This window comes from Crocodylus siamensis, chromosome 1 (assembly GCF_052110815.1).
Source record: "Crocodylus siamensis isolate JL-2025a chromosome 1, ASM5211081v1, whole genome shotgun sequence".
NCBI lineage: Eukaryota > Metazoa > Chordata > Crocodylia > Crocodylidae > Crocodylus > Crocodylus siamensis.
In genome coordinates, this window is record NC_143395.1 from 393,478,515 (window position 1) to 393,493,009 (window position 14,495).

General features: G+C 40.2%; 1 protein-coding gene across 3 annotated transcripts in view; it reads right to left on the reverse strand.

The window, feature by feature from the left end:
- Nucleotides 1-14,495, reverse strand: part of DYNC2H1 (dynein cytoplasmic 2 heavy chain 1) — a 464,482-nt gene that overhangs the window by 360,478 nt on the left and 89,509 nt on the right. For all 3 annotated transcript variants that reach the window (XM_090030141.1, XM_090030133.1, XM_090030125.1), the window contains exons 43-50: nt 13,649-13,895; nt 12,461-12,612; nt 11,794-11,938; nt 8,729-8,831; nt 6,760-6,927; nt 6,538-6,662; nt 5,161-5,409; nt 2,211-2,319 (exon numbers count right to left, since the gene is read on the reverse strand). In XM_090030141.1, coding sequence (XP_089886267.1) covers nt 2,211-2,319; nt 5,161-5,409; nt 6,538-6,662; nt 6,760-6,927; nt 8,729-8,831; nt 11,794-11,938; nt 12,461-12,612; nt 13,649-13,895 — 1,298 coding nt within the window. The remainder of the gene's footprint in view (nt 1-2,210; nt 2,320-5,160; nt 5,410-6,537; nt 6,663-6,759; nt 6,928-8,728; nt 8,832-11,793; nt 11,939-12,460; nt 12,613-13,648; nt 13,896-14,495) is intronic.

Consider the following 14,495-nt stretch of genomic DNA (forward strand, 5'->3'; position numbering starts at 1 on the left):
GAACCTCAAGAGGTCATCTAGTCCAACCCCCCTATCGGACATAAGAAAAAGCTTCTTTATAGCCTGTGTGTCCAGGGTCTGAAACAAACTCCCCCCAGAGGTTGTGCAAGCACCTACTCTGGACTCATTCAAAAGGCATTTGGATGTTTATCTTGCTGGGATCATTTGAGCCCAGCAGACTTCCTATCTATGGCAGGGGGCCTAGATTTGATCCTCACAAGGTCCCTTCCAGCCCCTATGAAATCTATTATATTAAAGCAAGACCAGTCCCAACTAGATCATCCCAGCCAAGGCTTTGTCTACCTAGATCTTAAAAACCTCCAAAGATGGAAATTCCACAGCCTCTTTGAGTAACCTGTTCTATTGCTTTACTACCCTACTAGTGAAAAAGTTTTCCCTAATATCTAACCTAAACTTCCCTTGCTCCAACTTGAGACCATTGTTCCTTGTTCTGTCATCTGTCACCACTGAGAACAGTCTGGCTCCATCCTCTTTGGAACCATCCTTCAGGTAAAGCTACTATTAAAACCCCCATCAGTCTAAATAAGCTCAATTCCCTTAGGCTCTACTCATAAATTATGTGCCCCAGCCCACTAACCATTTTTGCTGCCCTGTGTTGGACAGTCTTCAATTTGTCCACAAGCTATCTGTACTGGGAGAACCAAAACTGGACACAGTACTCCAAATGTGGCATCACCAGTGCCAAAGAGGGGAATAATCATTTCCCTTGACCTGCTGGCAACACTTCTACCAATGCAGCCTAGTACGCTGTTAACCTTCTTGGCACCAAGGGCACACTGCTGGCTCATATTCAGCGTATTGTCCACTGTAACCCCCAGGTCCTTTTCTGCAGAGCTACTGCATAGCCAGTTGGTCCCCAGCCTGTACAGTTGCACAGGATTTTGCACTTGTCCTTATTGGACTTAATGAGAATTCTTTCAGTCTAATCCTCCCATTTCTCTAGGTCCCTCTGACTCCTAGACCTACCCTCCACCATATCTACTACTCCCTGCAGCTTGGTGTCATCCACATAGCTAGGATAGTAGAGTCTTGAATGAAGTGGTAGGAGTGTTTGTTGTTTATAATAAAAGGACATACAAGTTGCTCTCTGAAACTCCTGAAAAGATGCCCATTGCATTTCTTAGACTACATTCTTTGCAGAGGATCTCTGCTGCTATGGTGAGAGGAAAATGTAACCTACTTAAGAGTAGCTTGAGACACTAGACCATCAATCCTTCAGTGATTCCCTAGGTCAAGATGGCAAACACAGACGTACAAACATGAAAAAATATCAAAGGTATAAAATAAAGTGCTTGTGACAAACTGAACCATCAGCTGGTCTCTTCTAGAGGTAGAAATTCTGCTGTTCTGCATTGAATAGAAAAGATTAATCCAAGAGTTGATAGCAACAGTAGTGAACTACCTCCAGATTCCACATGTAATAGGCCTGTGCGAACTGGGAAGTATTTGTTCGAATTTGGATTTGGCCGACTTGGAGGACAATGATTCAATTCATGCCCACCCCTTCACCCCTCCCCAAGCAATGCACCCTCCTGCCCCGGCTGGGCAGCTTGTTCCAGCCCCAACCCCAGCCCCAGTCCCCTCCCCCAACCCCAGAAAACTTACCAGCTGAAGTCAGCTGTCTGTTTTTAGCCTATGGCCAAAACTCCGAAGTGGCTAAATCTTTTCTGAAGCTTTTCCAAATTGATTTGGATGCTTCGAATCGATTCAGAGCTTTTAATTAGTCTCCCAATTCAATTTGGATTCGGACATTCAGTCCCCAAAATCGGGCCAAATCTCCAAATCAAATCTGCTACCAAAGCTTCGCACAGCCCTAACAGATATTACTCATTTCATGACTAAGAAGATGAACAGGAGAATACATAATAACTGGTATATCTATTTTCCAGTCTATCCTTAAAATTAGCTTTAAACAAGATAACCCATACACCAGAAGCAATTTAACTGTGCCATCAAGAAGCTCAGTATAGTCTAATTTATCCTGCTTGTTAAAAGATCTACACCACGATGAAATCTGCAACATAGACATAATTTAAATTTAGGAAAAAACAGATTTATGGTTACCCATAGAGCCTTAACTCTGCTACACTGTGTGTCCCAACTATGCACTGAATTAGGTCCGAGTCCGGTACCAACAACAGCACATAATCATGCCTCTTCAAACCATAATTCTTTTTTCTTCATCTCACCTGAAGATAATAGACTGTTGATCATCTCAAGGAATGTGGAATGGACAAATTGATAGTCCTCCAACAGCAATACTACCTGCTGTGCCTCAATGCCAGCGAGCTCCATCACCTAATAAAAGGGAAGTCATTTTAATAGAGTTGCGTGAAATAAAAAACTGAACTATAAGCCTTTGATAATTTATTTACACACACACACCAATGTATGTGTACATACACACACACACACACACTCTTAATGTTTTCCATAGTTCTTCAAATTTTTACACTTATGGATTCTCAGCAGATGAACAGATAATATGAAAAATAAGGAATATTCTACCTGGAAGCACAGATTTCTAATTAGAAACCAGTAAAGATAAATACTGCATTTATTAACATAATACATGCAACTTTTCCCACCCCAAATTAGCCATTCAAAATGGGGTGCCTGTCTTAAATGAGAAAATTAAATTCCACAGAGCAATGGAGGTGGGAGCGCTGGAGCTGAAGCAGGGTACTGTCCTTGGCCCCAACTCATGCAGAGCTGACCACTCTGTGCACAGAGTGTACGGACAGTATCCTCTCATCAGTGTCACTCACTCTTCCCCTACTGCAGGGCCAACTGTCACAGGTTTAACCCTTCACAGCTGCAACAGAATTAAGACTTTGAGAGAGTTAACAGCAGTAGCTGTGAGAGGGTTAAACCAGAAGCTGCTGGCAGAGAAGCAGGGGGATGGGATTCTGCCCTGCTTCATGTAGCCAGAGCATTCAGTCCTGGATGAGCTGGTACCACAGCAAGTAAGACTGAAAAAATCTTTTTTTCTTCTTTCTGACTTCCCATTACAAGATGCATGTCTTATCTGGGGCCTGGAATATGCAAATAGACATGTTATATTCTGACCCACATAACCTTAAAAGACAAAAATTTCCAAGTGTTACCTTTAACAGCACTCAAAGACTGATGCAGTTATGTTTATCTTTGTATGCATGAATAATGGAGTTTTCTTATAAAGCTCCTGAGGTCATTTTGGGAATTCTGACTCTCCAAATCTGGTTCATTTTAATATAACATACGTGTCTTCTTAAATCACTGACCTTTTACTTGATAAAACATTTTGATTTTGTATTGTACTCTGTAGTGAGGTTTGGGTTCCAGGGGCAGCCATGACACACCTCTGGTGACCATATAACTCTTGCCCTACTCCAGCCTTCCCCTTCTCACTCATCTGCCACATCTTGATATATTTGTTTAATCAAATGGGAAGCTGCCTAAGGGTACTAAAGCCCGTTCTTCTGGCTACCAGCAAGCTTCTCCCAGACCCTGCTGGTTCTCAGTCCTGCCCCACTCAGGCTAAGTTAGTCTTCCGAATCCACCTATGTCCTCCCCCCAGGGCACCTGTAGCCTTAAGGGCTATTCACGGCCTCTGACCTCTCCTACAGCTGTTCCCATGCATCACAGGTATTACTGTACCATCACTCCCTTGTCTGGATCCTGACCACCTTGATCTCCACCCATTTTCTCTAGCTGGGACTTCTAGTGCTGGGCCTTACTTCTGGGCTCCAGCTATTGTCTTGGTACTCAGTACTGGGTCTCCTGGCCCTGTCTCCACCCTGCTATAGGCTCTAAGCCTCCTTTGACTCTAACTGGGCCGCCTGACCTGGTCTATGTCCTGAGTCTCTAGCCCCTAGCTGGGCTCAAGACACTTTCATGCCCTCAGGCACGACTGAGACATCCATATCACCCCTGATAGTCCCAAACTCAAACTGCCAGCATAAACTGCAACAAGGAACAAGCCCACTGCCTGTAACACAAACTAAACCCACACCAGGTGCAGACATCAACATTAGCTTACTGCCTGTATATAGCAAGGCTTCCCCTTACCCTGGCTAGTATCCCTCTGTGAGCCTTCAACATCTTGCTGCCAGGCCCCAGGCAGCAAAGAAGTCAGCTGGGAATCCTAGTGCAGTCTTCCTGACCAAGAGCTCCTTTCTCTGTGGCTTGCAGGGCCAGACTGCCTGAGCTGGTTCCAGCTCTGGGCTCATAAACTGCCTAAGCCCTGCCTCCTCCAGTCAGGTGGCACCCCAAACAGCCACAGGCCTATGAGGTGGTTTCCATGCCAGTATGCAACTGCTGCTCTAGCAGCACCGCTGCTGCCCAAGTTAGTAAGACAGCAGGGCAGAGCCTGTCTAGTAGCTAGCTTTGCAACAGACAGTCCTATACAGAGTTTTCGTTTCCAGGCTGCAGATGCACCTGTTTTTACTCTAAGCCACTCTCTACCTTGGCAGCAGTATTTCTCCACTGCCTTCCTTCTTGTAAATGGCCTATATTACGCTGCCTGAGCACGATCAGATGCAGTTTTTCTCCTTAAAGTAACAGAAGCTCCAGGCTCCCTGTTACACACTCATTATGCCCTTACTACAGGCAGGATACATTCACAAATGAAAAAGAAGACTGGATTTTTAAAAATATTTTAGAAGAAGCTTTGAAATTTTCAAATGTTATCACTTCAGATCCTACAGTTTGTCTTATACTAGCAGATCCCTGCACCCACACACAGCTCAAGGAATTTGAGAGGACTCCATGTTTGAGCATGGGTCCACCCAGATAGAAAACACCTTATAGCATCTGGACCCAAGAGTATAAACTCTTCCAGGAAGTGGTAATCCATTTATAAGTATTTATAGTACACCTAGGGCACTGAGGCATGGGTTCTGATAATAAATACAATCAACTGTCATTTATAAAATTTACAGGGATAGATTTTATAAAGTGCTCAGTACCCACCACTCGGGACAGACTGTCAGAGAAGTCTAGCACCAAGCAGTCTTACTGAGAATAATAGGAGCTTCTGAGACTTCTGACCTATATAAGAGAATTCTATTTTGTATCTTTCAAAATTCCCTTGACCAATTCTGTCAAGACAAATTCAATTTAAATACATTGTAAAATAAAAGAATGTGAGTGACATACATGTTTAAGATCATTTTTAAGTTGTTTCACTTCATAGCCTCTGGAAATCTTTGGAGTAACCAGAACTGCTCCATGCATATGACTGACTAATGAGGTAGCAGTCCGACGACCCACGCCACTTCGTCCTGCTAAAAGAAGTGATCCTCCAGGAAAGCTCAGTACTCTGTCAATCCTAGACATATATTCAAGGACTTCTGGGAAAAGTAAAATCTCTATCTCCTTGTTATCTCGTCCATAATGAATGATTCCCTACATAAAAATGAGAGAACAAATATTTTTGGGAATAATAAATATAAATACTAAATGATGTATTAAGTAAAGAGGTACATATATGTACATGTAAGTGAATAATAATTGCAGGATATGACAATATTCAACATTTTACAAAGAAATAAAGGGTTTGAAAATGATAAAGAACTTCAATTATACTGCTAAAACTATTCTATTAATACAGTTAAATTCTGTTACCTTTATGACCCTGCTTGCTGCTCTACATAGATTTCAGACCTTAAATAAAGAAATCACTAGGACTAAGGGTTACAGCCTTAACTGAAGTCTAGCCTGAAATAACCCTTCTAAACGAACATCCATTTTAAGAGAAGCAAAAAAATAAATAAATAAATAAGAATAACAATATATAAATTAAAACTATGTAATAGGCCAAAGCCTGAGGAGTAATCAAATTGTGCTATGATCCTTGGTCTGACCAGGGACTAAACTTATTCCTTTCTTAACTAGCTTTTACACTGTTGCACATGTGCCAGCTATAGTTCTTTCCTCAGTAGCCCAATCTAACCTCAGATCTTAGGGCTATATCCTGGTCCTATTGCCCTCACAGGAGCAAAATAACCATGACACTGAAAGTAACCGCAATTATGCAATTAGGGAGCACTATACCACCTGAAGAAGAAACTCCAGAGCACTGATGCTCCCAGACCACATGTGCATATATATTCCTTGGGCCCTATATAGGCAGAGGAGGTGAGAAAGATCCAAATGAGTGTGGATCAATATGAGTTTTCAACCCATAAAAGTAGTTATCCAGGTCTTTCCACTGGAACAGGCACTGAACCCATCAATATTACTTTCCACTTTGGAGTCACTGCCCTCAAAAATCAGTCAGGCCAATGCAAAGCCAGCACTTTTGCATTTACTTTCCAGCTTCAGGATTTGACTTTAATTGCTTAACAAGAAGCTGATTTCTGCTTCTAAATTACCTGCCTGTACCCTTAGAACTCTTAAAATGCAAATTACATATGCTTTTCTAACCAAAAGAAAATTAATGGCAATAAAATTGTTATTTCAAACAATTTACAAATGTAACAGTAGACTTTTAAAAGTCCATTCTTCAGTACTTATTCATTACTCTTAGCACACCTTTTTTATAACATTTTTTAGGTCTGCTGAGTTTAGTCTGCCAAGTGGCCTTCCATGTGGAGGTAATGTTGTCCCTGGTGCTATGAATGTCTCAGAGCTAGCTCCCCAAGTTACATAGAAGATATCTGTGAAAATAAAAACAAAACCATAAAGAGTCTGCATCCTCCAATGGTAAAGAACATTTCTGTCAAGTCTTGCAACAATTCTTATCAGTTGTTTTACCTGTCATATTGTGCAGGATATCTGAGCCCCAGTCTCCTTGAAATACTTTCATTAAAATATTATCAAACACATGGAGTTCTTTCACACCAACAATTTTGTCACGGAAGAGGCGACAGGCTTCATAAGCAACAATTTCCAATACATAATCTATTGTATGCGTTGATGACCCTACAAAATGCATATATAATGTTTGAAATTGTTATACTTTAATAATAAATTGCAAACTTTTCAAAGTACATGAAGTCTAAAATCCAGTAATAAAATTAAAATACATACCGGAATATTGGATACCAGCACGAATGCATCAAAAAATGGTAAAAGAAAAACTAAATATTATAAACCATTTTTAAAGTCACACTTCACGCATACCTACACAATACAATGTTATAAATCCAAAAGCAAGTTTTCTAACAAAAGTGCATTGTCAATATATAATTCAATGTCAGCTATGTAACCTGAATGTTCAAAGTGCTGTACATAAAATAAAAACAAAATCATGAAATACACTACCCTCTTAAAATAGAAGACTATAAAAAGCCAGGGACCCAGTTTTAAAAGAGAAAGAGAAGGGCTGGTAAATAAGTAACAAATTCAAAAGCAGGTGGTGTTTGTTCTCAAACACTACTGAGGAAAACTAAACTGTAATACAGTATAACCTCATAAATCCAGCATGCTTGGGACCAAGCACCTGCCAGAAAATTCCAGATTTTTGAAACTGGAGCGGCAGCCAGTCAGTCCCAAAGCAGTGGTCACACGTGGAGCAGAGTGCAAGGTGGTGGATGGCAGTAGCAGCTGCCGTGCGCAAGCTTCCCCCTCTGCTGCTCTGGGACCGGCCACTGCTATTCCCCGAGCTGCTGGATTTTTGAGAATTCCAGACTTTTGCTATCTGGATATAAGAGGTTATACTGTATGTTTCTTAAAATTTGAGAAGGAGCAAGGAGTTCCACTGATTCAAGTTGGTGGAAATGAACTACATACCCCATTTTTCATCACATGAAAAGCACTATAATTTTCTACCTTTATACGCCATACTGGGATTTCTCAAACAGGACAGGACCTCCACTTAGATTTAGTCATTGCAGCTTTGCTGACTTCAACAGATAAATAATACTTAACACCTGACGAGGATCCAACGCAAAAAATAGTGTGTGGACATATATGCTCATCAATTTTGTTCTCCCTGAAAATACCTTGTATCACCATTTACACTAGTGTAAACATTAGTATAGAACAAGTACAATACAACCATGATAAGATTATTCATAGCTCAGAACAACAACAACTCCAAAGGAAAGACAAAATTCAGACGGAAAACGAGCTTAAGTTCTCAGTTTCCACATAACACTGAATGTTTCACCTTCTCAGAGGATGAAAAAAGGAGAAGTTTAAGGCTGTGTTTTAACCAGAAAGCACTTCAACATCATGAAAAGGCATCCCACAAGGCAGGTAAGCACTACATATTTAAAAACGGTATCATCATCCTCCTGTTTAACAGGGAAAAGGTGATGACTGTAAGTAGTGGTTTCACTGCTTCTTCACCAACATTACCAATACAGATAGAGCAGCATGCTTCTGTGAATCCAGACAAGAGATATCCTTAAACAAAACCACATTATTTGCTGGTACTGGAGGCCACATAATCAAAATGACTGGAAGGAGCAGCCCAGATTCATTCATATTTAAACAATGATAGCTCCCTCCTGCATTTTAAAAATACCACTATTTTGCAAAATTAGAAACCAAACAAAACAAAAACTTTCCTGGCAGAGAATTTTTTATAGAAATCACTTTTGTACTTCAGCTGACAGTAAACCTAATCCTACTCCTTTTCCAAGTACAGAATTCCAGTGGCTTCAAATGGCAGTTCAGCATGTTGACAGTTTGCAAGATCAAGTCAATGGTAAGACCTTATAAAAATGTGGACATTTCAAAAATGTTTCATCATTTGGAACACAAAAGGGTGACTCACCTCCTGCTAAATCATATCTGAATAAACCAAGAACCCACTGAGTGAGAATGCACGGTGTGAAAAGGTAATGACTGTGATCATCAACTGTGAATTTTGCTCGTACCTGAAAACATAAGTTATTTAAAATATAAGTGACATTTTAACTGTAACTATTTAGCAGAAATGTAATTAAATCTTTTTTTTAATGCTCATAGATGTTAGACTTACTTTAAGCACACGAGTCCACATATTTTGCTAATATCATTGAAAAACACTGGAATTGTTTTTATCTTGCTTTCAGACCAAAAATGCTACCTCAGAGCTATAGAATTTCTTGTATATTATGGCTGAGGTAAATTTTAAGTTATGAAATTTGTTACCTGTTCCTTTCATGAGAATCAGCTCTCTTGAAGTATAGTGGTCTTAAGATTGGGTTGACTTTTTTAGTTGACCATCAGTAAGGCTAGGGACAGACATTACACATAAACCGGTTTAAGTGATCAGAAATTGGTTTAAACCTGTAACAGAACTGATGTTCACTGCATGTAAACCAGTTTGAAAATGGCTGAAACCAGTTTGAGATGAACCTGGTTGAATGCAGTATCAGACTTAACTGATTTAGGTCAAAATGGTTTATGCAATGTCTGTCCCAGACCACTTGCTGCCTTAAGATAAACCCGGCATGCTCTCTGAGCTGGGTGGGGCTCTCTGCTTCACAGCAGGGCTGGCCCCTCCCCTCTGCTCCCTGGCTGCAGCTCCAGCAGAGACTTGCAGCCACAGAGGTCTGCCTGGATTCTCCCTGCTAAGCAGGGATCTTCCCCACTCTCCTCTGCCTTATGCAGACACCTCAGCATTATCTAGCAGACCACATGCTGGCTACAGTCCATGCTGTGGGAGACAACAAAGGGAGACACACTTTTTGGAACTAATCAACAGGTAGCTTAATGTCCTTCCTTGGAAAAGCTGTTTAAGAAGAGCTGTTTAAAAGCTGTTTATGAAAAGCTCCATTAGTTAATGGAGAGAGGCTTTGTTTTCTTAATAGGTTGATAAACACTGAGGTAGGGGTGATAAATATTCCCTGTGGGGCTGCTCAAGAGGGGCAGGGAATAATAACAGCGTCCTGCCAGGGCCTGATCACCCCCACCTCAGCTCAGTGCTGTTGGAAGGGAAGGGAGGGCTGCTCTAGCGCTCCCTGGCTTCTAGTCTGAGTCACAGCAGGCATGTGCCTGATTTTTTTCAGTCTAGAGGGGATGTCTGTATATTTATAAACTGGTTAAGCCTAGTCAGGTTAGTCTAACCTGGGAAAATTGAATCAATTCAGGCTCAGGCTTTTTGAAAGTCTGTCCCTAGCCTAGAAGAATTTCTCTAAATTCTCTTGCATAAGCCAAAAGAATGGAAGGTCTGTGCAAAATCAGGAGTAAACGCCAAACATATTTGACATACATGGTATCAGACACATTCTTCAGACAGATAATATATGTAACACTGCTTTATGTTCTACACTTCCAGCTATGGTTAGAACTACAATGGTAACTTTGTGTGTTCTTTATCTGCATACCCTCATTAAGAAGCATATATGGAAGTCTGGGGCTACTCATGCCTGTTGTAACTGTTTGTTGTAGGCCTAACGTGTGCACTTGTAAAGGATGGATCAGATTTTGGGTCCACCAGCTCACCCCTCAAAACCTGTAAAGCTCATAGACACACAAGTGTTATTAATGCAAAATTACATAAAGGTCACTGGAAGGTCAGCATTCACTGAGACCTGTGCAGAGATCTACAATGGGAAGTTCTCCGTTTTAGTGCAAACACCGTGTGGAAGGAACAGGAGAAATAGTGAACAGGATATTTTGCAGATGACCTTACAGCACGTCAACTCTCCAAAGTGCTTGTGAACACAAAATCCTGTGGCAGGTTCAGGTAGAAACCCGATATTCACTATAGCTAAAAACGCTAAAAATCCCTAAGCCTGCTCTTGATCTAGGACAGAGTCTGAAAGAGCTGGAGTTGCATAAGTGACCTAAAGAGGACCAGTACAGGAGTGGTGGTGACTCCTGCAGATAACAGAAGAGCAGCAGTGAACCCTGGTAGTGGCGCAAGAGTAGTGGTAACCCCTGAAAGCACCAGGCAGACCTGTGCTTCTTAGTGACCAAAATAGTGATCCCTAGCAGTGCACCTTACCAGTGCTCCCCAGCAGCAGTGGTAGCAAGTCTAGCAAGGGCCTCCCTACCCAGAACACAATACTTGGCTGGCACAGGTGGTAAAGTCCCCAGAACAGAGAGGCAGACCCTGGCACCAAGGAGATGCAGGGTCCTCCTGGGCGGGCCTCCCTACCCATGACCTAAAAGCCCAAAAGAAATTAGTAGTAGCCAAAAGGAAAAGTTCAACACTGAGGTGTGTATATGCCCACACCTGTCAGGAGCTTAGGTACCTGACTCAGGCTACATATTAAGTATCTCCATTCACTCACCGTGCAAAATCCCAAGTCTTGATTCTGAGGCAGATGCCTATATTGGGAATGCCATCTTTTTCATAGTAGTCTAGTAGTTAAAGCACTTGCTCGGAAAGCAGGAGATCTAGATTACAGGCCCTACTCAACCTCAGGCCATTCAAACCTATTTATTCTACTTCTCAGAAAGGTGCTCTAATCCCTAGACTATACAATAGTTTGGGAAACACTCTTTACTCCTCCTGTTGAAGAGGAAAGCTTGGTTCCCAGGCTTAGTTCTGTCCTTAAACAATTACTTTCTAACATAAATGCATAAGAAGTCCTAAGAACAGGGACCAAAAACCAGGTGTTGCTACTCCCAGCTAAATTCCTTAAGTAGGAACAGCAGCATGTCTCCTCCTCCTTGTCTCCTGCTGGACCCAGGACTTTTACCACTACATCCTCCAGGCTGCAACATCTGTGACCTCATGAATGTATGTATGAGTTTAATTTTAGATCTATATAACCTATTTTCCATTTAGATATTAATACTGGTCAAACTTTCTCATTATCTACCTTTATATGTAAAGATAAAGAGTAAAAGACATTGTTGCTTCTGGATTTTTTAACTGCCAAAAAAGATAACAAATAACTATACCTGTTCATATACTTGAACCATAGACCCTGCTAGCTGATGTATTTTTGGTAAGGAACCCCAAATGGAGTGATTCTTTAGATTTTTGTGTAGCACAGGTTCTAAATATCCACTATAGATTGTTTGCAGTTGGTCTCTCTCTGGATAGCTACAAGCAAAAAGAAGAGTCAAAGAAAAGTATGATTATCATCATTTTTAATGTCTGTAATAAATGAAGTTTTGGATTCATATCTATTATTTACTATAAAACTTACATTCAGCTAACTAAACTGTAATTTGATTTTATTTGAATGCTCAGAAACTTTACAGGTATATTGTTAAATATGGTCAAACTTCTAAATCCACCAAAAGGCACTTTAAAATAAGGCTGTAAAGATATAATTTACTGTAATCAAAGTAATTCAAAATGAATTTATTTCAAATACTTAAATACAAAGAAGGCAATAATATAGGTAGATATTATTCCTCTACTGCTTTAAAATACTGCGAGGCAGCAAAAATAGATTCCAAATCTATAGATTCTACATTACTAGAGGTCAGAGGCTAGATTATACAAAGCAGAATTACAGTCCATGTTTTCAGTTCACATTTTCAGGAGAGTCAGGCAGGGACACTGTCTGCAAACTAATGTAAGATCTCAAATCAGGGTTAAGTTCTTGCACACACTTACTCAATTGCACAAAGACGAACAATAGATGTAAATCTGGATGTAAGTTTATGCCTTCCTAATGTTCCCCCAGCAGACATGGAAGCCACAATCTGGATGTTTTCTAAACCAACCCATTCAAGATTTTCATCATAAAATCCCTGGTATGTCAAAACCTTTGATGATAAAATAAATATTTTAATAAAAGTAGATGAACAGAAGACAGATTAATACCAAGTCTCCAATTACTACTGATTATTTCTTAATCATCAACAATGTGCTCAGCACTAACATTTTCCTCTGTGACAGTCTCTAAAATTTTTATTCTTAAGCAACTATGCAGCACTTTAAGCAGAAAGATGTACAGCAATGTAAAATCTCAGACTAGACAATATTCTCTATAGCCCAGCAGCACGACTGACTGGCAACTCCCTCTGGAGTAAAGCAGCTCTCAGAAAAGTTGGATCCTTCTCTAACTGTTCTAACCCAACCACAGAAGGGGGAGTGTCAGGGTAAATAAGGTTTCACTCTGCCAATTTTCAGCTTCTGAGTGGTCACCGAGATACTATGAGTGTCTTTTATAATTTAAGGCAACCCTCAGGCCAGCTATGGTTTCTGTCCCAAATCAGCTTGAAGTCTAATAGGATTTGTATTTCAATAAAACAGAGCACATGGTAAAGTTACTGTTAAAAAAATCAACACATAAAAAGAATTTAGTGGATGTGGAAAGAAATAGCTTTTAAAATTAATTTGGAGAAGTCAAAAGTGTGCAAGATGGGCATGGTAGGTTCTAAAAACTGGGGGGAAAGGTCATTTAAAAATATTTCAAGTGTTATATCTCACAGTTACAGTCCACACCAGTAAGAAAATTTGAATGTCATAAATCACTGCTCAGTGTAAACTTAGACTGTAAGGTCTTTGGGAAAGGGACAGTCTTTATTACATATATGTAAAGTACATAGCATAAGTAGGACCCTGGCTCTGGTTGAGGTCTCTATGTTCTACCACAACATAAATGAAATAAAGATGTTAAGTATTAACTATCAAAATAACCAACATATTGTCAGATGCTTAAACTTTAAACTCTCTGCCTGTATATTAAATTATTTGAAGTAGGTCTCTACTATACATTTAATGAATCATAATAAATCATTTCTAGTCTATAATCTTCTATGCATAAACATAATTTTGCTGAAAGCCATATATATTCACCTGTTGCAGGAAAGAAACAAGAGTACTAGTTCCCCATTTATCAGGCTTGGGCAGGTTGATATCCTTTAGATACAAAACCAGCCTTTCACAGTCTTTTGGTCTGTATACACGACCGGTATTTGTACTGATTACCATGCAAGTCTGACTTAGTTTCTGCAGGAGATGTTGAGAGGTAGTTTGTGCACTGCAGTGAACCGTAGCAATCTGGGTGGACCGGAGTTGAGAAAAGGCATAACGAAGTAGCATTCTACCAAAATAAAAGGCATATATATATGCATTTTACGTGCAAAGAATTTTTAAATTGTCAGCAATCTATCTTTAAAGTACTGTATGTGTCAGCTTTCATGAACTCTTTTTACTTTAAAAACAAAATGTGTGTCATGTTGTATTTATAAAATACCAGAAAAGTAAGTGGGCAGCTCTCTATGAGAAATATCTTATTAGTGTTCAGATTAGTCTGAAAAATTGTGCAGTGGCCCCGATTTACAACATGAGGGCAGACCAAAGAGCTTCACAGAAACTCAATCTATTCACGTATTAGAAATTGAAGGATCAGTTTACATTCATGGATAAAGAGGAAACAGAAAAGATTAATACTGAGAGTGAGAGAGAGAGAGAGAGAGCCGTCTATAGATACATATTTAGGAATATGATTTACCCAGAGCCACAGAAAAATAAGATTTACACTTATTACCAGGGATCCAGGCTTTCCATTTGCTGTGGAAAAAATATGGATTTTCTGCTTTAAAGGGGAGTGGGAAGAGAGCAATCAGAGGCAGCACCACGCATGTGGCTGGCAATACAACCCCAGGTAGTATGGTGGAGAGCAACTACCGCAGCTTCCTGC